Genomic DNA, 22,404 nt, shown 5'->3' with positions numbered 1-22,404 from the left:
TTTTTGGAGAGAACTGAAGAATGATTAGAAATGGATCACAGAACGACATGAAGAATGTAGCAATAAGCGTACTAAGCTTGCTTCTGAAGGAGATTTCTCAGCTACTCTGAGCAATGGTGGAGACGAGATGAGGCCTCCAGGGGTTAAAGCTGCCAAGAAAAAAGGAAAGAAACCTGCAGTTAGTATTGATGTGGATGATGGTTCTGTCAGTAAGTTGGATATGATAATAGCAATGAAGGATCAAGAACAGGCGGCTAAAGAGAGGCACGGCAAAATGAGATTGCTAGACAGCCTGCTTACCAAGAGTGAACTAACACCTGCTGAAGTCCTACTTAGAGACAAACTTGTTGATCAAATGTTGACAAACATTTAGGTTTAAGAACTAACACCCATTTAATTCTTTGTTGTCAGGTTTTGTGTTTAACTATTGTTTTACTATTGTTCCACAATTGTTTAACTTGTATTCTTCTTTTGTTTCAGGTTTTGGGATGACATATGAAGCTGTCTCGTTGCCATCTAAAGTGAAACATGTTGGTAGTCAAGCGAATGGAAGCTGTCTTTTTTTTTTTTGTATTGATGTGTTCTGTTTGGAACCGTGAATGTGTTGGTTGTTTTTTATTGGCATTCACGAGTGTCTCTTATGTTTAAGTGTGGTCGGCTTTTGTTTGTTAAACGGACTGTTTACACGTGAATGTGTTTTGGGTTGTTGTATTTATTTTTGTAACACGTGAATGGGTATTGATTGTGTTTGTAAGGTCTATATATTGAAGGTTCATGTTCAATTTCATTTGCGCTTCTGATCATTTCTTCTTTTCATTTCTTCTCCATAAAACAAAACAAACATTTATCTTATCATCCTGATCATTTATCTTATCATTTCTTCTTCTCAATTCTTGTTCTCATTTCATCTTCTCATTTCTTGTTCTCATTTCTTCTTGTTAAATATTTCCATTACCAAAATAACAGGTTTCCATAAACCTTAAAAAAAACAAACCCAACGTCCAATAAGCCTCACAACTAAACCAATTTGACTAATAATGTCTAATTGGAGTTCTGATCATGAAGTTGATCAAATAGTTGAGGGGAAAGTTGATAGTATAGTGGAAGGGATTCAGTACAACTACACTCAAGAGGAAGAACCACCAGCTCCAATATTCCGACGAGTGCACATAAATAGAGACCGAGAAGAAGGCCACACTCGGCTATGGAATGATTATTTTGGTGAGAATCCGACTTACACTCCCGCTATGTTCCGTCGTCGCTTTAGAATGAACAAACCATTGTTCGAACGCATAGTCAGTACGATTGAGAATGGAGTCTCGTACTTCAGACAAAGACGAGATGCTACTGGAAGGCTCGGTCTTTCTGCACTTCAAAAATGTTCTGCATCTATACATATGATGGCATACGGATGTTCGACAGATGCGGTGGATGAATATTTACGACTAGCTGAAACAACCGCACACAAATGCCTTGAAAAATTTGTAGACGGAGTTATCCATCTATTTGGAGACGTTTATCTCAGATGACCTACAGCGGAAGACCTCCAAAAATTACTGAATATTGGAGAACAACGCGGTTTCTCCGGAATGATGGGGAGCATAGATTGTATGCATTGGGACTGGAAGAATTGTCCAACTGCATGGAAAGGACAATATTCATGTGGATCTGGAAAACCGACAATCGTACTAGAGGCAGTGGCATCCCAAGACTTATGGATTTGGCACGCATTTTTCGGACCACCGTGTACGTTAAATGATATCAATCTTTTGGACCGCTCACTGGTGTTTGATGATATCTTGGAGGGTCGAGCTCCAAGAGTTTCATACGTTGTCAATGGACATCAATACGAAATGGCGTACTACCTCACTGACGGTATTTATCCTAAATGGGCAACTTTCATCCAATCAATTACACTACCACGTGGCCGAAAAGCTAAACTCTTTGCTCAATGTCAAGAAGCATGTCGTAAAGATGTAGAGCGTGCATTTGGAGTCTTGCAAGCTCGATTTGCAATCGTGAAGAATCCCGCACTTTTCTGGGATAAAGGAAAAATAGGAAAAATAATGAGAGCATGTATTATCCTGCATAACATGATAGTGGAAGACGAACGACATGAATACAATTTCTACTATCCAACGGAGTTCCATCACGGCGAAGGAAGCGGAACTTCTCATGTTGATCTATCGTATTCTACAGATAGACAAACAAATCTACATAATTTGATGGACATTCGAAATGACGTTCATGATCCGCAAATGCATGATCGTTTGAAAAAAGACTTGATTGAGCATATTTGGCAAAAATTTGGTGCAACCCATCAATAAATCTTCTTCTGAATTATGTATAATATGTTTAATATTTCTTATTTTAAATTTATTTTTAATATTCCTAAATTTGTAATATTTTATTGTTTTATATTTTATGTAAAAAATTATTATTTAAATGATTGAGCAACCTAAGTGAGTTTCTCTAGTAGAGGATTGATTTTGTTTAAGTTTCTAAGTGAGTTGTTTTAATTAGTTTAGTATTAATTTTATAATTAATTAAGATTTGAGTAACCCAAGTGGGTTACTTGAGTGGAGATGGTCTTAATGTCTTTAAACATACTATACTAGCTAAGTTGGACATTCTAAATTCATAATTAAATAAGAACCATATCGATCCTGGACGAAACAAAAGAAAATTAATGACAGATGGAATTCGATGGTTTTATTTTTTGTTTATGGCCCTGATGTTTTTTTGGTGTGAAAAGGGGAGACTAGGCCTCCCATGCGGACAACCCCTGATATCCTCTAACAAAATAGACTGGACAGACTCCAGACAATCAACAAAAGAGTGAAAACCTACAGGCAAAGTAAACGCATAGTTCGCTAATCCATCAGCAAGACGATTAGTTTCCCTATATACATGACTAATACGGACTATCCAGTCCCTCGATATGAAGTCATAGCACAGACGTACAAGGAAGGACAGCGGATGGGAGTCTCCAATCCCTGTCATAAGAAAGCCCACCACCATCTCTGAATCCACATCTAGCTCAATCCGCCTAACACCCTTCTCCCAAGCAGTATAAAGGCCATAATACACTCCCCAAAGTTCTGCTAACGGAGCCGAACACATGCCTATATTCAAAACGAAACCACCAAGCCAATCCCCATTACCATCTCGTAGTACACCAGTTGTTGTCGCCAGTCCTGGATTACCGTGAGAAGCCCCGTCTATGTTCAATTTCACCCATCCCACACTAGGCGACAACCATTGAATCCATCGCACCTCACGTTCCACCCTCTGTACTTCACCCATCTCCCCTTGGTATGCTGCATAAACTTCACCTGCAAGAGTTTTAAGAAACTGTACCCGATCCCGGAACCTTCTCTCGCTCCCAAAAATGTCTCTGCATCTCCACTTCCAACTCCACCATACTGCAACCCCAAATAACGTAGCCCAAGAGTAGTTGTCCCGCTCAACATTCTGACATAAATTCCCATAGAGCCATTCAAGTAGAGAAGCAATAAAGAACTCAGAGTGTTTCCTTTGAGGCAGTAACCTCCTCCACACCCCCTCCATCGCAGGACAATCCCGTAAACTATGAAGGATGGTCTCCTAAGCGCTCCCACAAACAGAGCAGAGTGTCGTATCACACAAGTGGCGCCGAAATCGCTCCACATTAGTCATAATTGCTTGATTAACAACTAGCCAGAGGAAATAGCGAACTCTTTCAGTCCCCCTCACCCTCCAGACACACGCAAACAACTTATCCATATCCTGCTGTGGTGTGTCATCCCGTGTCACAAAGGCATATGCGGATTTCACCGTGAATCTTCCATCTGCAGTCTCGACCCAAGACAACCTATCGGTTGCGCCTGTAACTATATCCACCACTATCGCACCAAGCTTCAGACGTATAGTTTCAGAGGCATATGGCAATATATTACCAAGATGCCACCCCGTACCATTCCGCCATAAGTCACAGACCCAAATTTCCTCAAAACCTGATGGTAAAACTCCATTCTCCGTATGAATGATCCCATTATTAGGAAGCCATTTATCACTCCAAAACCTAATCTCCTTGCCATCGCCCAGAACCCAACCCAAACCTGGTATAATCACCTCTCTCAACCCGACACCCACACTGCGCCAGGTGGATGACAGCGTACCTTTAACCACCAGCCACGATGCATCATGAACATCACCAACTTTGTATTTTGATCTTAAAACCCTCGCCCATAAGCTCTCTTTATCCTGCAGGAGACGCCATCTCAGCTTACCGAGGAGCGCTTTGTTCATCGCTTGAGAAGAGCGAATCCCCAACCCCCCTTCTTTATTCGGTTTACAAACCCTATTCCAACAGACAAGATGATGCTTCCTTTTTTCGACTATATCACCCCACAGGAAGGTTCTTGATAATTGATCTAACTTTGCCAATGTGGACCGCGGCAAAAGGATTGTGCTCATGGAGTGCACCGGAATCGAAGAAAGAACCACTTTAGTCAAGGTCAATCTCCCTGAAAACTCAGAAAGCGTCCCTTCCATCATGATAGCTTAGACGAGACTCTCTCAAGTATCTCCCCAAAAGTTTCCTTGTTGATCCGTTTGTGAAGAACTGGCATCCCAAGGTATTTACCCAGATCCCTTGTTGACTTGATTCCACTCTCATCACTGATTAACTTCTCCAAATCGCGGCTCACATTGTTAGAGAAAAAGATGTTTATGGTCCTGATTGGCAACCCACTTTTAAGTCTTTAAAAATGTTTGAAGCTTTAAAAGTCATTTTTTTGTTAATCATACTTTTTTGGCTTTTAATTTTTTTAAAGCATTGAAAGCAACTTTTTTTTTTCTTTTCTTTTTTTTTTTTAAAGCTTCAAAACTCATGCTTTAAAACCAAACAATTTAAAAATCATTCTTTTTTTCTCCCTTTTATATTTAAAAGCTCTCCAAAAGTATACATAAATATTTTATTTTTATAAATTAATAATTCTTTGTTTCTCTTTCTTTTAAGATCCATTTCAATAATAAATTTTATTTTTTCATCATCATCACTAATAATACTATAATATAGTTTATGAAATTCATGATTAATAATAGAATAACATTCAAACAATGCATCGATTAGGTTAATAGATTTTTTTACTGCTGATATAACTACTCAATAAAAAAAATCAAAACAATTAAAAATACTATTGATATCTGCCAGAATAATCAATCAAGAAATCACATATTTGATTGACTTATATTTTTAAAAATTTTAATTTATCATTACTAAATTTTATTTTATCATTAAAGTGGTATATGAATTAATTTTTGACATAATATATATTTATTATTAATATTTATAATAATAATAAAAATGACAGCTTACAACTTTAAAAATTGTTGGTAATTAAACAATCAGATTTTAATAGTTAAAGTTTCTACAGTCAAAGCATCTACAGCCAAATTCTCTGCAGCTAAATTTTTAAGTCAAAGTCTTTACAGCAAAAAAAAACAACAGTTACCAATCAAAACCTATATCTCTATAAAAGCAAAGTGTTTTAATCGTTCTCAAAGCTCAAACTCACTTTCTTGCTCTCTTTGTCTTCATCTATCAAATGGCTCCATCATCTCTTCTTACAAGGTAATAAATATATCATATTTTGTAAAGACGAATTCTTTTTATTTATTTTACTAATTTTTTTGTTAGTTATAAGAATCCTGATTTGATTTTGTAAAAATGAATTTTATTTATTTATTTATTTATTTTACTGCATGCATTTAAAACAGTGATGCAGATGAAAGATATGTGAATGTGAAATGGGACGAGACTGGATTGCTCTGGTTCCAACAGATTATATGTATGTGGCCAAATGCAAACAAGGTGAGAGCTTTTAAGGAGAGATCGGTCCTTATGGTGACATTTCAATAAGCTCTTGTGCTGGTATTCTCAATTATGGCCAGGTACCGTTTTTTTCACAGGTTGAAGAACGCGACGTTTCAGTGGAGGAGCTATTAGAGGCAGAAGAAGTATTCTGCACAGGGACTGCAATGGTCCTTAAAGCTGTTGAAACCGTGACCTTCCTTTCCATGACAAAAAGTGATTAGTTTCTAAAATAAAAAACAAACGCTTTAATCAAATCTTTTCCTATTTTGTGTTGTTGATATTGGGTCATTTATATCAATCTTTTACCGCAGGGTAACATACAAGATATGAGAAGAAGCATTGTCTACGAAGCTTCACAGGATGCTAACAAATATTCAATAGGGAGTTGTCGAAGATGACAAGGGTTGGGTGGTCGAGATCGATGGTTGTGTTTGAGTAAATTCGTTTCTCGATAATATATATAGAAGGAAAAAAAAAATCAAGAAAATGGAAATCAAAGAATAAAGAAGACCAAAGAAATGAACCAAAGAAAAACAACTTAAGCATGTAGAACTCTAAAGATGCTATGAGAGAGAGAGAGAGAGTATAGAATGCAGTTTGACAAATAGCTCATGGCTCATGCGACGTCATTCAGTAGTGTTTTGCCTCATGTGTACGTACGTAGTTGATAACAAAAGAAACCAAAAAAAAAAGTTATCTGACTACATTCGTGTTCGAGCTACGATTTATATGAATGAAGAGGAGGATCTCTTGATTCAAACTTGTACAGATTCCTTATTGTGGAAACGGATGCTGATGGTTAAGAAAAAAAAAACAAATGTTGACAGCTGTGGGATTTGAACCCACGCCCTTTCGGACCAGAGCCTAAATCTGGCGCCTTAGACCACTCGGCCAAACTGTCAGTAGTGGTACATGATCATTGCTAACTTTACTAATTAACTAATACAGTCATCGCATAATGCTCTGTTCCGATTCGTTCATAGGACAGACTTTGTTTAACGAGAAGAACAAAGTTTGTTAGCGAAATTGGACCGATCTAAGTTTGACATAGAATTAATAATTTAATACTGAAAAGTTGAGTTAAATTCGATTTTTCTGCAAATACGAATACAGTGTAAACGATGTGTAGATAGGAAAAAGTAATAACATTTTTTACGAGTAGAAGTAGAACAGACTTTCGCACTATATACACAATAACCAAAACAAACACTTGATTAATTGTAAAAGAAGGCAAAACTCTTTATGTGAAAATTATAAATGGTTACATCCTTGAGAATTATAACAAGATTTATATTTTAATATGCAGTAGTTCAAATTAGATTTTTATTCATTACGCGTAATTATTATTTTAGAGTTATCATGATCAGTAAGGGTACTCTCCGATCCAATTACCGGGTGCGTCATAGTTACAACTGACGAACCACCAACCGTTGGTGCATTGAACCCTAGCACACCCTATCTTCACTGACTCTCTCCACACCACTTGCGTGTAATGCAAGCATTGTTGTCCACCTGTAGTTTTTGAATCCAACAAGCTTAGTCAAACCTTTATCAATCACTTACACCCGATCATCGTGTTTTACCTCTGTGTTTATGTTACATGTAAAATTGTTGTATGGACCAAGGGATATTATAGATTTAATAATATTAGAGATATACCTGTGCAAGCATTGGTAGTGTAGCTGTAGTAAGGTTTCTCGTCGACCCAAAGTTTCACGGCCGCTATGGCTGTAAAGTTACCACTTCCCTTGGCTAGGTTCTCTCCATATGGTCCGTTGGAGTGAATAAGGCTGCAGTTGGCTTTTCTAGTATTTGCATAGTTCAATGCGTAGGTAGCGACCGTTGTGTCCCACACGAGGTTCGCTACTCCAACTTGCGCACGGGCATTGTTGTGAGCCGTAAGGTAGTCTTGTTGAGAGTTTTGAGCGTTGGTTGCAATAACCAGAAAGCTAATCGCCACGATTAGGAGTGATGGAGTTTTGAAAGTATTCATTATCGATTTATCGTATTTTCCTTTTTTAGTGATGATTCTAGGAAGAGGGAGATGTATATGATGGTTTATGTTGTGAGTCTGAGGAGTGATTAGCCCTTATTTATATAGGCAAATATGTGATTATTAGGTTCAGTGGTTTTGGGAAAATTTTAACATTGGGACGTTGACTTTTCTTTTTATAAAAGTCAAATTTATTTTTAAAGTGAAGTAAAATGATCAAAAGTGTTATCATGCCTTTAGTTATCGCTAGCTATTACGTAATCTAAAGCTATATCTATGGTCTGACCACAACAGAGAGATTAGAATAAGCAAAAATATGTAATTAGTAATCAAAAAGTCGTACTGCTAGGAATCTAAGTGACCACAAATAATAAAAAATAATGACAAAAGCTAAAAACTGGAGAGGTTTACCAATTTATATGTATAATATGACAATCAAAATAATATTCATGAAATTATGTTATTTTAAGATATTGATGCTCCAAAAACAGAACAAATAGAGATTGCTTATTGTTTATACATTGAAGCATTACCCATTTAGTATCTAGCATTGTCCAGTGAACATAAATTTGAATATAGATTTGTCTTCTCCTTATTCGTCGTCTTTTTTCCTGCAGGATAGGTCATGTAAATTTGTATTTGATTTGAAGATGTATATATTTTAATATCAGTGTGTAATAAATTTAACATATGATTGCATGTGCATATGGCCGTGATTCTCCGCTGGTTACGACGTTATTGGAGCGCATTCATAGTGTTGTGTGTGATTAGAGCAAGTCCAGTGGCAATTCTAAATGGGTCAGTCAGTTTCTGGACCAAAAATAAATCAAAAAACAAAAAAAAAAAAGCCCAAAATATTGAGAATCGTTGAGTGAGCATCGCAAGAACCCTTGAAGCAATGCTACGTGGCAGCTTCTGCTTGGATGTCTTGTTAAATATATAAAAAAAAAAAAACGAATTTTTGTTTCCTCATTTTTTCCTTTTATTTTCTTTTAACTTTTTCTCTTCTCTTGCGACACTTCCCTCTCTCTCAAAAATCATTCGACAAATCCATAGAAATCATTTGATTCAAGGTGATTACGAAGGCCATGACTCCTTACGGTCCTAATTCTCAAGGTGGTTGTCGTGGGGGAGGTTTCTCCTCCGGTCGCAGTGGTACTCGTCGTAGTGGCAGTCGCAGCGGTGGTGGGGAACAGCGATGGTTGGATCAGGTAATTTGTTCCTTTCTCTTTTCTTGTAAGTCTACTTCTTTCTCTCTCTAATCTTTTTTCCTTTACGGTGAATGGATGATTTCTGTGTTGATGTGTATTTGGATGCTAGAGAGCTTCTTCATGTATTGATTTATGCAATTGTGAAATCCAGATGAATTGTGTGCCCACTAAGCTAATATAAAGCTATTATGCAATCCTGAACATATAAGCCAATGATGATCGGATCCATGTCTGCAGTGCATTAATCATCTTATTAGGAGGAATCAAGTTTGATAGATTCTTAAGCATTAATCAAGTTGTTTTTTTTCTTTTGCAGCGATTTTGTATCTTAAGCAACATTGTTGAAAGATTTCGTCTCTTGTCCTTGAGGAGGATGAAGAAGTAAGGTTTTTTTTTTGTGGTGTCTATCTTCAGGTACGTTAACGAAGCTGAAGCTCTTTCTTTTGTTTTGCTATATATTTGATTTGTATTTTACATGATGATTGTTGATGCAGTTGATTGCTCTGTTTTTAAGATCCAGACTGAAGGCACCTACTGGAGACTCTGAAGGACAAGTTAAAGACAGAACGGGTTGAAAGTAAGTAGTTTCACTCTGAGAATGTAATTCATTTTGGTGATTTCCCTTTTCTTAATGGTGTTGCTGTAACTCTTTGCTTTCTCTGGTTTAGGACGAGAATATGATTATGTGAAGTTGCGCTTCAAGCTAAGTATAAGCTTCTAGAATCAAGACTTCGATGATGGTGAAGACGATTAGAATTAGGCAAGTAATGGTGAAGGTAAGGATAACTTTACTCTCTATCTCCTTACAATTTTGTAAAATATGTTTAATATTCTAAATTTTGTACAATTTTATTGTTTTCTATTTTACGTAATATAAATAATTTAAATTTTATTGTTTTGTCATTTTAGATTATTAAAATTTGATAATTAATAAATAATTGTTTAAAAATTGTTATTTAAATGATTGAGTAACCATTCTTTGGGATACTCTAGTGGAAGGATAATTTTGTTTAAGTTCTAAGTGGGTTGCTTTAATTAGTTTAGTATTAATTATATGATTAGTTTATATTTGAGCAACTTGAGAGGATTGCTGGAGTGGACTGGTGTAAGACCATAATTAGTGGGGTTACTTCCCAAAATTCTTTTATTAAAAAGTAATAAGAAAATACAGAAAAGAGAGAGAAAGGAAAAGGAACGTTTCTCAAGTTACCAGGAGTAGGAACGTTTCTCTCTTTTTTTCTACACGTGTCAATGTGTTATTAATTACATATTAAATTTTTTTTTTCTTTGAGTAATGGTGAACGGTTCTCCACTAATAATGCTCTAACAAACTCTTCCCACTATCTACTTGATCAAGTAACTTTGATCTTGTATTATTATATAAATATATTTATATATCTTTTTATTCTTCTCATCCTACTACATCCATGAAGAAGAACGACGCGACGAACACTCTTGTTAGCTCCTTATATGTCAGGCAGATTCTAAAGGCTTCCTAGGCCCAAAGACTAATCTCTTGGGACCAGGGGAAACCATGTTAAATTTCGAACTCTCGTGGCCAATACTACTCCTAAGTGGCAGGATCTTTCTCCATTTACCACTGAACCAAAGCGACTTGGTTAACAACTTTTATTTTTATTGGGTAAGTATATTAAACTCTGCATCTCTTTTAATCAAATAGATAGATAAACAAATCAGGAACCGGTTCACAACGCTATGAGCTATAGGTGACGGGCGGTACGACAATGGCATGCTCATGTGGTTTCAGTCTAGAGTCTAAGTCTTTCATATTTTTCTCAGCTTCTAAGTTGGAAAAAATATTCTGTAGAGGAAGAGAAACTAAGGAGGAGAAGAAAAACTAGAGAAAGAGGAGAAAAATTAGATTTTGTTCAGGCATTAGGTTTTGTTCAGGCATAAGTGTTTGTTTCTTTTAAAAGATGCTAAAAATAAATTATAACATCACTTACAATAGCGATAACGTTGTGTGTTTTTTTTTTTAAAATGATTCTATAACTCTTGCATCACTTTAAATCCGATCAACAGTACCATTAAAAAAAAAGAATATGTTAGACTCATTAATTTTTCTAGTAAATGGGATCTAGTGGTTTTTGAAAGATTTGTGATGATAAGGTTTCAAGCTAACCGGTTTTAAGTATAAAAAAACTATACGCTTTTTCACAAAATTTTACTAATTAGTTTGGATTTCGCTGTAGAATCTCCCCGTTTTTTAAAGAAGTTAAAATATATATTCGAAACCAAAAATACATGACTGATCCAATTTATCATGGACCTATATATTTCAAAAAACAAAAATATAAGTTTACATTATTTTCTTTTTGGGAAGCAAATTTTTTTGTAGTTTCACAAAAGTCAATAACAAAATCGTGGAATATGGCTAGTGTCCAGCGTTCAGACATATTTCTTTTTGTATTTGAATGTATATATGCTAGCTAGACTAAAATTTACCAGATTAACTAATTAGAGCTGGACATTTGGTATTATAGGATCGATTTGAGTCATAAAGTTGGAGTTTCGATTCGTTCGGTTCAAAGAATTGTCACCAAAAATGGGACGACCGATGTAAGTTTGGTTATATAGTAGACTTTGAGTTGACATTTTTTTCGAAGTAATACTGAAATTGAATTTACTGTCATTTCACGAGTAGGATACAATTTCTCGCCAAACAAGAAAAACAACAACATTTGATTTATTGTAAAAGAAAGCAAACCTTACAACATTTGATTATGTGAAAATGAAAGAATATTACATCTTGAAATCAAACGAGATATATTTTTTATTTTTCTTCATAAGCAGTTATTCATAATTAGTTCATATTTTAAGTTAATTATATTAAAGTGATCAGCATCAGTAAGGGTATTGCCCGAGTATATTACCGGGTGCATCATAGTTACAACTCACGAAATAGTCAACATTGTTGTTGCAAAGAACCCTAGCACACCCTAATTTCACCGAGTTACTCCACACCACTTGCGTGTAATGCTTGCATACTTTTCCAACTGTAATTTCAAAAATAAACAAGCTTAGTCAAATTTCTAGTAATCACTTAATTACACTCGATTGTATATTGCCTTTGCGTTTATATTACATGCGAAATTGTTGAGTTTGTTTTCAACTATATCATGATAATTTATGAGAAGGGATATATGTGGACTGTTTGTGTAAGTTATACCTGTGCAAGAATTGCTAGTGTAGGTATAGTCATTTTTCTGGGCGACCCAAAGATTCACAGCCGCTACACCTGTGAAAAAGGCACCACTTCCCTTGGCTAGGTTTTCTCCAAATGATCCTCCTGACGGAGTGAGGCTGCAGTCGGCTTTTCTAGCATTCGCATAGTTCAATGCATAGGCCGCGACGGTTGTGTCCCAGACGATGTTCGCTACACCAACCTGCGCACGGGCGGAGTTGTGAGTGTTAAGGAAGTCTTGTTGACTGTTTTGAGCGTTGGTTGCAATAACCACAAAGCTAATTGCAACGAGTAGGAGTGATGGGATTTTGAAAGTCTTCATTGTCGTAGTTAGTATTGAGTTCTATTATTTATGCTGTGAACTTGAAGAATGCTTTGTTCTTGTTTATATAGGCAATATATGGTTAGGGTCAGTGGGTTAGGGAGACTTTTGACATCGAGGGATTGATGACTAATCTTTTTATAAAGGTTAAAGTCATGAATCTATCATTTTTTTAATATCTACACAAGTGGCATTATCCATTGACGAAGAAATTTTGATAGAGTTTTGCATGGTCTTTTATCTTATGGAAAGGTCGTATATTTGTATTTGGATTGAAGATGCGTATTTTAGTATCACTGCAGTATAATTCATTTACATGCATGTAATGGCATGTGCATGGCTGTTATCCCCCGCCGGTTAATGGGACATTCAGTGTTATATAGATATTAGTTTAGATAACATATTCTATCCACTTGTACTAGTCTCCAACCACTACACAATTTCCATTTAAACATAGATCGAGTGTAAAGAAGAGATAAGGACGCGTAGATCAAGTAGGGGCATATGCCAAGTGGATTAAGATAGTAAACCATGAATTAACCATGCGTGGGTTAAACGCTAAGGATTCATTACTATACTAGCCAACTCGATTTGTAAGTTAACTAAAAGATAAAACAGCTCATAGTACATTAGTTTAAAGGTTAAAGGATTAATCAACTTGGCTTAAAAAAATAATACGAACTCATCTTGAGTGTTCCTCTTTTTCACATATCCATTAACATCAATTACAAAATTACGGAATCGCTGACATTGATTAGTAATTATAGGGTTATTAATTTCTTGGAAAAAGGGTCAGGTTGTTTTAATTGTAGAATGAAAAATTTGCCAGCTATAACGCATAGATGATCTTGTTAAAAATTGAACAAAGTTTACAAGTATTTATAACGAAAGTTATATGCATGTGTCTATTTTTAGTACATCATATGTCATACAGCTCCTTAATTTTTTGTCATAAAAACATGGTTTTCCATTGATTCTATCTTTTTGCTAATCTAATATGTGTAAATCTTAGAATGACACAAATATTTCTGTTACCTATACCATTAAACTAAATAAAAGTCTTTAATTGGTGATTTAATCAAGCTAGAAAGAAGAAGTAAATTACAAAAAGAACCATGTCTGTGATACGACGTTTTCACCTCTAAGATGTGCGGTCTGTGATAGATAATGTCAGATTCTCCTCACCTTTGTTGTCTCGCTCTGACATTTTCCTTAGGTGGGCTTCAGGTTGGTGGTCAAATCTCCGTCAGTGGTTGGTTCTATACCCCAGTCCCCAGTTAACGCGCCTTTGGTTACATTTTCTTACAAGGTTTCTTTTCGTTACTCTTCCGCTTTCATAGTGTTTCCATGTCCTCGTTGTTGTTTTTAGTATCATCATGTTAATTCGTTGTTTATCATTTTCTGTTGGCTTTGATTAGGGGCTCGGTTGGTCATTGAGCTCGCTATCTTGCCGTTGGCTGAGTGACCTGAGTCATTGGTCTTAAGCTCCAAGAAACGCAAAGTTGAAACATGACAAGTCATTGAGTTGAGCTGGCTATGAATTTTCACAGCAGAGCTTAATCCAGGAGCTAGATGATACAAGTCTTACATAAAAATTGTTTGAAGCTGGGAAGTGACGTTTCTTTTGTTCAGTCATTCTTTAGTTGTACTCTGTTCTTTTGTTAATTTTTTTTTTTTCATGTGAATGCAATTTAGTGTTGTTTTTAGTTTTGTTTATTGGTGTTCTTTGATCGAATAAAAGAATTGTATGTTGAAATTTCGTTAGTATAATTTCGGTAGCCAGATAATAAAGGTTCTACTTGATTTTGAAAGTAGTGACATTGTAATTTGTAAACTAATAATCTTTAACAAAAAAAAAAATATATATATATGTAAACTTAAAACAAGCCATCATGTTTTGCAGTAGACCCTACACATATAGATAAGAGTTGAATTCTAAACCTAGTTTGAAAAATGAAAAAACAAGAAGAAGATCGAGCTCATCAATATTTTAGGCACATTCACAGTGATGGTAGACCAAACCACATCTTCGTACGTATTCTCCCATCCGACGAGATTCTAATCTTTGTCGGGAAGAGTCTCTGGAAATTGGGTGAGTGTTGCGAACAAACTTGTTGACCCAGAGCTCGGCTTTTAATTTAGTTCGTTACTCTATTTATTTCCACATGGCCTGATCAATTTTTTGTTTAATTTGAAACTTTTCATCTAACCCTATACTTCTTCTTCTTCTTCTTCTTCCATTTAATATCTTATATTCATTAGCTTTTCGAATACACTCTGCACTATATTACCAAGAAATAAGCAAAAAAAAAGAAAAGCGAAAAGGCTCTGCAACCGAATAAAATATAAATCTGAATCCTCACTTTCTTCTCTATTCATATATTCTTGTTTGTAAAAAAGAATTTTATGGGAGCAATGGTACTAATTACCATTTGTCTTTTCATTAGTCTGGCACGAGTTCTCAGGTACAAAGAAAAACCAATTTACATTTAAAATAATGTAGTTGTCAAAACCTCCGTGTAGGAAAGTTTTCCTGATCAGATACCTTTCTCCTGAGGCCAAGATCAAATGTATAACAGTTTCTGAAACCTCTTGGGAAACTCCGAAGGTACCTTGCGTGACAAGTAGATAATTAGTTTTGAAATAACGAGAGGTTTAAGTTGTTATGCAAGGTACCTTGGGAGTTTCCCAAGAGGTTTCAGAAATTTTCATACATTTGATTTTGGCCTCAGGAGAAAGGTTCTGATCAGGACACCTTCCTACACGGACGTTTTGACAACAACTCCACTAAGCGGTTCGAGCTCCACCTCGGTGTTAACCCATGGACCACGGTGTCAACCGCCAACCAACGAGACAGAAGAAATTGTTTTTGAGATGATTCATCTTTTGACCACTGATAGCTTACAAGTCTGTCTGGTCAAGACAGGGGACTCAACGCCATTCATCACCGGTTTAGAGCTGCGTTACTCAATAGCCAAGCCTACAACACTTCAACAGGATCCCTGCAGACTTTCTTGCGAGCAGACGTTGGCTCAATCTCTAACCCTAACCAACCCTTCAGGTTTTTACTTTCGAATCGAACAAGAACTACATATGCCCCTATTCTTCTTCTTCTTCTTTTTTTTCAGGTACAGAGAAGATGTCTTTGATCGCATGTACATATGTTTTGTGAAAGATGTCTTCTTCTTCTGCTATGATCACGGCCTCTGTTCTAACAGACCCGGACGCTTCCGTGAACATTTCGCTAACCAGAGTGGATCAGGCTTCACAACTCTACGTTTGCCTGTACATTTCTGAGATCCAAGAGCCTCAAACCTAATGAAACAAGAGAGTTCAACATCTTTTACAACGGAGGGCATAGTGTCGGACCCTTTTAGGTCGATATGATTTTACGCTTTCACTTTCACCCTTGTAACTGATCAGGATTCAGGAAGTCGGTCCTAATGCCAAAGGAATGTCCTTGAATTCCACGCTGCCGCCTCTTCTGAACGCCATGGAGATTTCGGATGTTGGGATTTGAATTCAGATATATGCTGATGGGTTTGAATTTGTTTTCTGGCAGTAATTTTTCTAACGACTGGTTCGGTCCCAGAGTTTTTGGCTGATATGGAATCGTTGAAAATCATGTAAGTTTAGACTTAAGTCACAAAAATCTGAAATTTCTTCTTTACACAGAAAAGAATCTAACATGTTGAAAACTCTGAATCGTGCAGAAATCTATCAAGCAGTGAACTAAATATGGTTCGATACCTAAACGTCTCCTTTATAGAGCACAAAAAGCATTGGTTACACTTAAGGTAATGATTGTGCATTAGTATCAGATCTTTAGCTAATATAGACGAGACCTGAATGTGTGTTTAAGATGCGTACATGTTGTGATCTCTCTCAATTAACATCGCTTGAGCTCTTTTGTGCTATGGAATTATAATGCAAGAAAGTAAAAAACACCAAAAATTTTTTACAAGTTCATATCTCAAATCGGAACCCTATATGTCTCTCAGAGCATCCCACGGAAACCACAGCCTTTAAGTTTTTCAATCTCTCTCTCTCTCTCTCTCTCTCTCTATCTCTCTCTCACGTCGCACAGTTCACTCACTTCACTTGTCTTCAAGAACACAAAACAGAGGTGTTCTGTTTTTGATATACTTTGTGAGAGTTTAAACCAAAAAACTCACAATAAATCTTCAAACTTTCTAATTAAAACTTTTTTTGTGAAAACTCTAGCGTGGACGAATTTCCAGGGCTATGTTCCTCTCTTTCACGCGCCACCACAAGCAAGAAGAAGACAAATATTGTTATTGCATCTATTGCAACAACACTCTTTTTAATCTTACTCATTGCTGCCGTCATTATAGTTATCTGCAGACTGCAAGAGGAAAAGGAAAGCCGATCGACATCCCATTTCAGGTATGTAGTCCTAATACTTAGACATTACGTACGTCCACAATCTTCAACCACTAGCTAGTAATCTTTTGATTTCGATTTTGTAGAAAATAATAAAATTCAGCAACGGGATCAAAGTAGCTTGTCAGACAATGCACACAAGACACAACAACGTGTTCACATACGAAGACTTCGCTCAAGCAACTGGGTAACTTCTCAAGCACCAACCTCATTGGACAAGGTGGGTTTGGTTAAACAGCTTAAAGCTGGAAGCAGACAAGGCGAACAAGAGTTTCTAGCGGAGATAGAGATCATTTCATCACAGGCATCTTGTTTCTTTTGGAGTACCACACGATATGAACAGTAGATTATAAAGCTATGGCATGTAATGTAATCTTGACGATTTTTTTCTTTGGTTTCGTATATTCATACAGTGAATGATTCGCTGTTAATTCCAAAATTTAGCAATAAGAATTGAAAAAGACTATTTCCACTTACTAGTCATTTATCCCCCACACTAGAAACAAAAAACAACTAGTGAGTGGAAGACAATTTCTATCTATCTCAACAATGCAATAAACGTCAAACGCCAGCAACACGACTTAGCTGTCTCAGCACTTTCCTTAGCTTATGAGAGAAGAGCCTACAAGCATCCATGCTTAGATCCACCGCAGCTGCTAGTGCCACGTGAGCCGCGGCATCCTCTGTACAAGTCACGTGCTTCACACCTACCTCCACCTTAGGCCTGCTCTGTTTCTCCACTCCTTCCACCGTCGTCGACATCACAAACCCCAACTTCTGTTGCGCTTGAGGCAGTGAGAACCCGAAATCCGACCCGGATGATCCTGAACCGGTTCTTGATGATCCCATGCTTGACCTGGACGTAAGATCGAAACTTTCTCCCGAGGAGCCAGTCAAAGAAGCAGTCGTACAAGTTACGGATCCGTCGATGATGAAACTCCCGCCAAGTTTCGTGTTGATGGACGACGAAGCAGAGACTGGAATAGCGACTCCGTCTTGAAAAAGCTCGAAACGGTAACCCAGAACGTCGGAGATGCCTGGTTCACGCCATGCTTGAAGGCGACCCCATGGCTTCCAAGTGTATCCATCAGGTCGGAGGATTAACCAAGCTCCAGGGCTAGAACGAGACACGCGGTTCGAACCAGGAGATGGTACGAAAGGTGTGACCATCGAAGCCATAGCTACTGGTGAGCCAGACAGATCATGGATTGTTATCGACCAACCTTTTCTCTCTTTCATAAACTGTTCTTTCCCACTGCTCAATGACGATAAACTGCAGAATTCAAACACCAACCCATATTAGAATCATCACAATAAGATATATTCTTAAAACTGTGCATAAATCCAAAGCAATAGTGCAAGACTCTATGGTACTAAACCTAACTAAATAGCAAAAAATAAAAACTCTGTTTCTAAACCTAAGTATAAAGCAAAAAGCTCTGTTTCTAATAAGAAGAAGATAAGTGAAAGTTTGATAATTTACTGACCTGGTACTAAGACTCCGGTCAGCGGAGTTTCTGAATCCGAACTTGCAAGTGAAAACAGCTTGTTTCGTGTTTCCTTGGACCTGAAAAACCTGAGGGCTACACTCAGGCTCACCGTCAAACTGAAACACAAATCTCGGGTCGGGTTCAACCCGTACGCTAACGTGGAGCTCCGGATCCGACCCGGACTTCTTCTTCTTTGACTTGGTGGTGCCCAAATCAACCCAGCCGTTGTGTGCCAAACACGTCTTTGTCTCCGCCGCCTTTAAATCAAGCGAAACCTCGAACCGACCAATCAGCTTATCACCAGAAGCTGCAGCGACGAATCGACACGAAGCAACGCCGCGGGAGTAAACCTCGACGGAGAGAACACTCCATTTAGGCTTTTTAAGAGACGCTTCGATCTGAGACTTGCTTAGACTAAAGCAAGCAGCGACGGTTGAGACGTTACCGGAGAAGCAACAACGAGACTCTGACTCCGATTCCGATTCCGTTCGCAGCAGAACGGGAACAGTAACAATCTTGCGTGGGAATCTCTTGAATTTGATCTTACAGTAGCAATTACCAGACGACACGTCCGAAACAGAAGGACCCGATGAGGAAGAAGACGATGACGATGACGACGACGACGGTGATCTCGGAAACCTAGCCGCCAAATTCCCGACGGTGATTCGCACGAAAGAGCATGGATCCATTGTGAATTTTGAAAGATTGTATTTGTTAATTAGTGAGAAGCTAAGCAAAAGGAACGAACACTGAAACCCTAACAGAATTAGGGTTTAAGAGAGAGTTGGAGTAGAAGAAATATAAAGAGATTCGGAGAGAGCTATAAACATTGGGAAGATTGGTGAGAAAGTAACAGCCTGGATGGAATATAGCTGTGATCTTTTGTTACTTTTCTTTTTTGTATTTTCATATTTCCAATTTTTTTATGACAGATTTTGTGGGGTCAAAAGCCCAAAATTCCCACCTGTTAATTTCCAGATATGAAAATGAAATATAAGAATCTTTTTTTTTGTTGTTCATTTGTTTTTAGTGTGTTTTGATTCTTACCCTTTTTCAAGTGTTCTTTATATGATTATAATAATTATTTTCTTCCTATTCATGATTTTTAGTTAAATGATTTGAATATTGATGTTCTGTCTTTTAAAATTTTGATATAATTTTCTGGATTTGTTTTATGCGGGTTATATATTGTAGATTTTGTTTTTACAAGAAACATATCAAATAATTAAATAGCAACATGTCTATATTTTTTTGTGGTTTTTAATTTGGGAATTTTGTCAATTCTACCATATTTGCTTAAAAACTTTCAAGTTCTATCACAAATAAAAACACATTTTTCGATCTACCACATGTGATAAATAAATTGACTAAACTGTCATGCATGTAATTGACTGGAAATAACACCTGAATTATTTTATATGTATTTAGATTTTTAATTAATTTACCAAATAATTAACAATATATATAATAGACAAAAATATTAGTTGTGGACAATATTTATCCTGCAAACAATAATTATATTTGACATAAGTTTGTCTACTACCACTAAATTAGTTTGTCGTAAACTAATAAACGATAGACATTACTTATAAGTTGTCCATTAAAAATATTAGAGTAGAAAAATATTACAGTATTTGTCTAGTAGACAAACAATATTACATTAGACAACAAATGTTATAGACGAAAAAAATAATGTGAAACAATTAACATGATGGACAAAAAAACATCATGGCCTATTTTCAGAAAACCTAATCTCCTTTTGCAACAATCTCATGGCATAGTGTGGTGGCTACACAACAATGAGCGAATGATCAGAGTTGAGGGACTCATTACCAGAGAGGAAGGGGACAACGTAAACATGCTGCAAAGAGACTTTAAGGGAGCTTCCGCAGAAATTTGAATTGATGCAGATCTGAAGACTTGAAGTAGATCGAGGGGTAAAAGCTTCAGCATATGAGATGTGGACAGAACTTGGGTCTGTAAGAGTGCCGCTGGACTACATGGAGAACAGAAAAGAGATTGTAAAAAAAGTTAACATGGAGAACGAGATCTGAAAAATCAAATCGATGGTGTTTTTCTAGAGAGAGAACAGAAAGAAGAAGATGGTGGGAAGAGAGATTCCTTTTACTTTGGATTTTGCAATGGTTTGAATGATGGAGGTCAACTCTCGTAACTTTGTATCTCACGCTTAACTTTAATAGGATAGTATAGTCATTTTAAGTTATCCTTGTGGTACATTAGAAAATAATAGAAGGAATGTGGTATAACTCTTTTAATTTCTTAATTTATGTACATTTTTATTGTTTTAATGACATTTTTACACTTTTGTTTAGTATTTTACTTCGAAAACGAGTGAAAAAAAAATATGATTGCCGTATATTGTAAGATCTTAATATATCTTTTTTGGCACCGGTACAGATTTTGTTTTTAACGTGAAAGATTTTGTAAAATGCAATTGGAATAGCTAAAGTTTCTCTTCTTTTTGTTGTTGCTAAAGTTTTTTTCTCTTCTTTTTGTTCTCGTTGTTCTTCTTCTATCCAAAGCTGTGCATTAGTTAGAACTTTAGTATTTTGTAATGATTTAGGTTTGAAATTTGAAATGAGTTAGAGAAGTGGATAATTTATCTATCTGTTTATCACTTTAGAGAGTTATAGATTAGATGAGCTGTTCCCCAAAGTTGGAGCACGCATGTATTTAGTTGGCATCATTATCCTTTTGGTTGAAATTAGCTTTTAAGTATTTTTGGTTCAAATTCGACATTCTTTGCTACACAGCTCTATTGTTCGGCTGGCAATTAAAATCTCAACTTCATAAACTCTTCCGATAAAGGAGTCATAGGTCAAACAACTTGTGTTCTATATATTGTAACGATCTCGAATTGGAAAAATATAATTTGATCATTTATTCTACAATTGTCGGTTTTGTTCGCCAAGCTTTGTAAATGTTTTTTTTTTGCTCTTGCCATTAAACACAACAATTTGATCACTCTGTCGGTATTAATTTATGGTTGTTGCATCAGCATCATGTTAACAGATACCAACTCTGCCTCTTGGATTCTCTTAAAATATATATTTTAAGTTGTGGTCTATGTCATTTGGAGAGAAATGAATACCAAGATTTTCGCTGAAACTTTATTTTATGTTGTTGGGTTGTGCAACGTTATCGACCAAACTCTTAGGGAGTGTTCTGCTCATCATCAACTCTGATCGTCAATGCCTAGCTACGACAGCACGGAAACATGTAATTTCCTCCCACAAGACTTCTAAAATATTATGTTGGATGTGCTTTTGAATGTAATAATGCTTATAATTTTGCCTACAACCAGTGTCCAGACAACGGGAAACCAAACTACTCTTTGGAAGAAACATTCCTTTATTTGGGTTCTTGAATAATCCCTCTATATACATACCCAACAGTTAGCATACAAAGAATATATTTTTTTTTAGGATTCTTTTACAAATTTTAATTAAGTACTTCATCACATTACCTAAAATTATAATTTATATGATTCACATTTCATGTATTTTAATAATATATTATATATCTATTGCTATAAGTCTACAAGATTATATTCCAATTATTTGAAAAAGTTATTGAACACTTGGACTACTATTCAAGATAAACTTTATCTTTTAATCCTCTTATTATTTATCTTTTATTTTTAAAGGAATATGATTACTTAAATATGCATCTAACTGAATTTATTGGTACCACTTCTATTGTTCTTTGATAATTATAGTAAAATTAAAACTATATATATATATATATATATATTTTTTTTTTTTACACTTGAATGATCAATTTAAAGTAAAATTGGAAGAATAAAAAATCAAATGGCAATAAAAATGAGTCAATTAAGAAATAATAAAATTATTCCATTGCCTAGTGAATTGACTATCTTAAACAGTTTTACCCAGTA

General features: G+C 36.1%; 5 protein-coding genes, 1 long non-coding RNA gene and 1 other non-coding gene across 8 annotated transcripts; 3 read left to right on the top strand and 4 right to left on the bottom strand.

The window, feature by feature from the left end:
- The first annotated feature begins 1,037 nt into the window (after positions 1 to 1,037).
- On the top strand, positions 1,038 to 1,529 carry LOC104779260 (uncharacterized). The gene has a single exon (XM_087507439.1). It carries the CDS (start codon positions 1,038 to 1,040, stop codon positions 1,527 to 1,529), a length of 492 nt encoding a protein of 163 aa, XP_087363565.1.
- Positions 1,530 to 1,592: 63 nt separating this feature from the next.
- Positions 1,593 to 2,327, top strand: LOC147947756 (uncharacterized). Its single transcript, XM_087507438.1, has 2 exons — positions 1,593 to 1,875; positions 2,101 to 2,327. The coding sequence occupies exons 1-2, from the start codon at positions 1,593 to 1,595 to the stop codon at positions 2,325 to 2,327; spliced, it is 510 nt and encodes a 169-aa protein (XP_087363564.1).
- A 4,354-nt stretch (positions 2,328 to 6,681) lies between these two features.
- On the bottom strand, positions 6,682 to 6,761 carry TRNAL-UAG (transfer RNA leucine (anticodon UAG)). Its single transcript has one exon. It is a non-coding gene; the product is annotated as a tRNA-Leu (tRNA).
- Positions 6,762 to 7,074: 313 nt separating this feature from the next.
- On the bottom strand, positions 7,075 to 7,921 carry LOC104777933 (pathogenesis-related leaf protein 6-like). Its single transcript, XM_010502260.3, has 2 exons — positions 7,520 to 7,921; positions 7,075 to 7,372 (listed from the first exon to the last, which is right to left on the bottom strand). Exons 1-2 carry the CDS (start codon positions 7,851 to 7,853, stop codon positions 7,224 to 7,226), a joined length of 483 nt encoding a protein of 160 aa, XP_010500562.1. The 5' UTR covers positions 7,854 to 7,921; the 3' UTR covers positions 7,075 to 7,223.
- A 900-nt stretch (positions 7,922 to 8,821) lies between these two features.
- On the top strand, positions 8,822 to 9,967 carry LOC104777932 (uncharacterized). 2 transcript variants are annotated; one of them, XR_766360.3, is made up of 4 exons: positions 8,822 to 9,064; positions 9,381 to 9,478; positions 9,559 to 9,641; positions 9,733 to 9,967. It is a non-coding gene; the product is annotated as an uncharacterized LOC104777932 (long non-coding RNA). The 2 variants fall into 2 exon arrangements; XR_015587344.1 differs by having other exon boundaries at positions 8,866 to 9,064; positions 9,579 to 9,641.
- Positions 9,968 to 11,679: 1,712 nt separating this feature from the next.
- LOC104777931 (pathogenesis-related protein 1B-like) lies at positions 11,680 to 12,655 on the bottom strand. Its single transcript, XM_010502258.2, has 2 exons — positions 12,255 to 12,655; positions 11,680 to 12,081 (listed from the first exon to the last, which is right to left on the bottom strand). The coding sequence occupies exons 1-2, from the start codon at positions 12,589 to 12,591 to the stop codon at positions 11,930 to 11,932; spliced, it is 489 nt and encodes a 162-aa protein (XP_010500560.1). The 5' UTR covers positions 12,592 to 12,655; the 3' UTR covers positions 11,680 to 11,929.
- A 4,683-nt stretch (positions 12,656 to 17,338) lies between these two features.
- LOC104777930 (uncharacterized) lies at positions 17,339 to 19,339 on the bottom strand. Its single transcript, XM_010502257.3, has 2 exons — positions 18,483 to 19,339; positions 17,339 to 18,268 (listed from the first exon to the last, which is right to left on the bottom strand). The coding sequence occupies exons 1-2, from the start codon at positions 19,172 to 19,174 to the stop codon at positions 17,557 to 17,559; spliced, it is 1,404 nt and encodes a 467-aa protein (XP_010500559.2). The 5' UTR covers positions 19,175 to 19,339; the 3' UTR covers positions 17,339 to 17,556.
- Between the last annotated feature and the right edge of the window lie 3,065 nt (positions 19,340 to 22,404).

This window comes from Camelina sativa, chromosome 3 (genome assembly GCF_030686135.1).
Source record: "Camelina sativa cultivar CO46 ecotype springtype chromosome 3, ASM3068613v1".
In the NCBI taxonomy this organism is placed as follows: Eukaryota; Viridiplantae; Streptophyta; class Magnoliopsida; order Brassicales; family Brassicaceae; genus Camelina; species Camelina sativa.
Note: the sequence above shows the minus strand (reverse complement) of the source record. Positions and strands in the feature narration are given on the sequence as shown.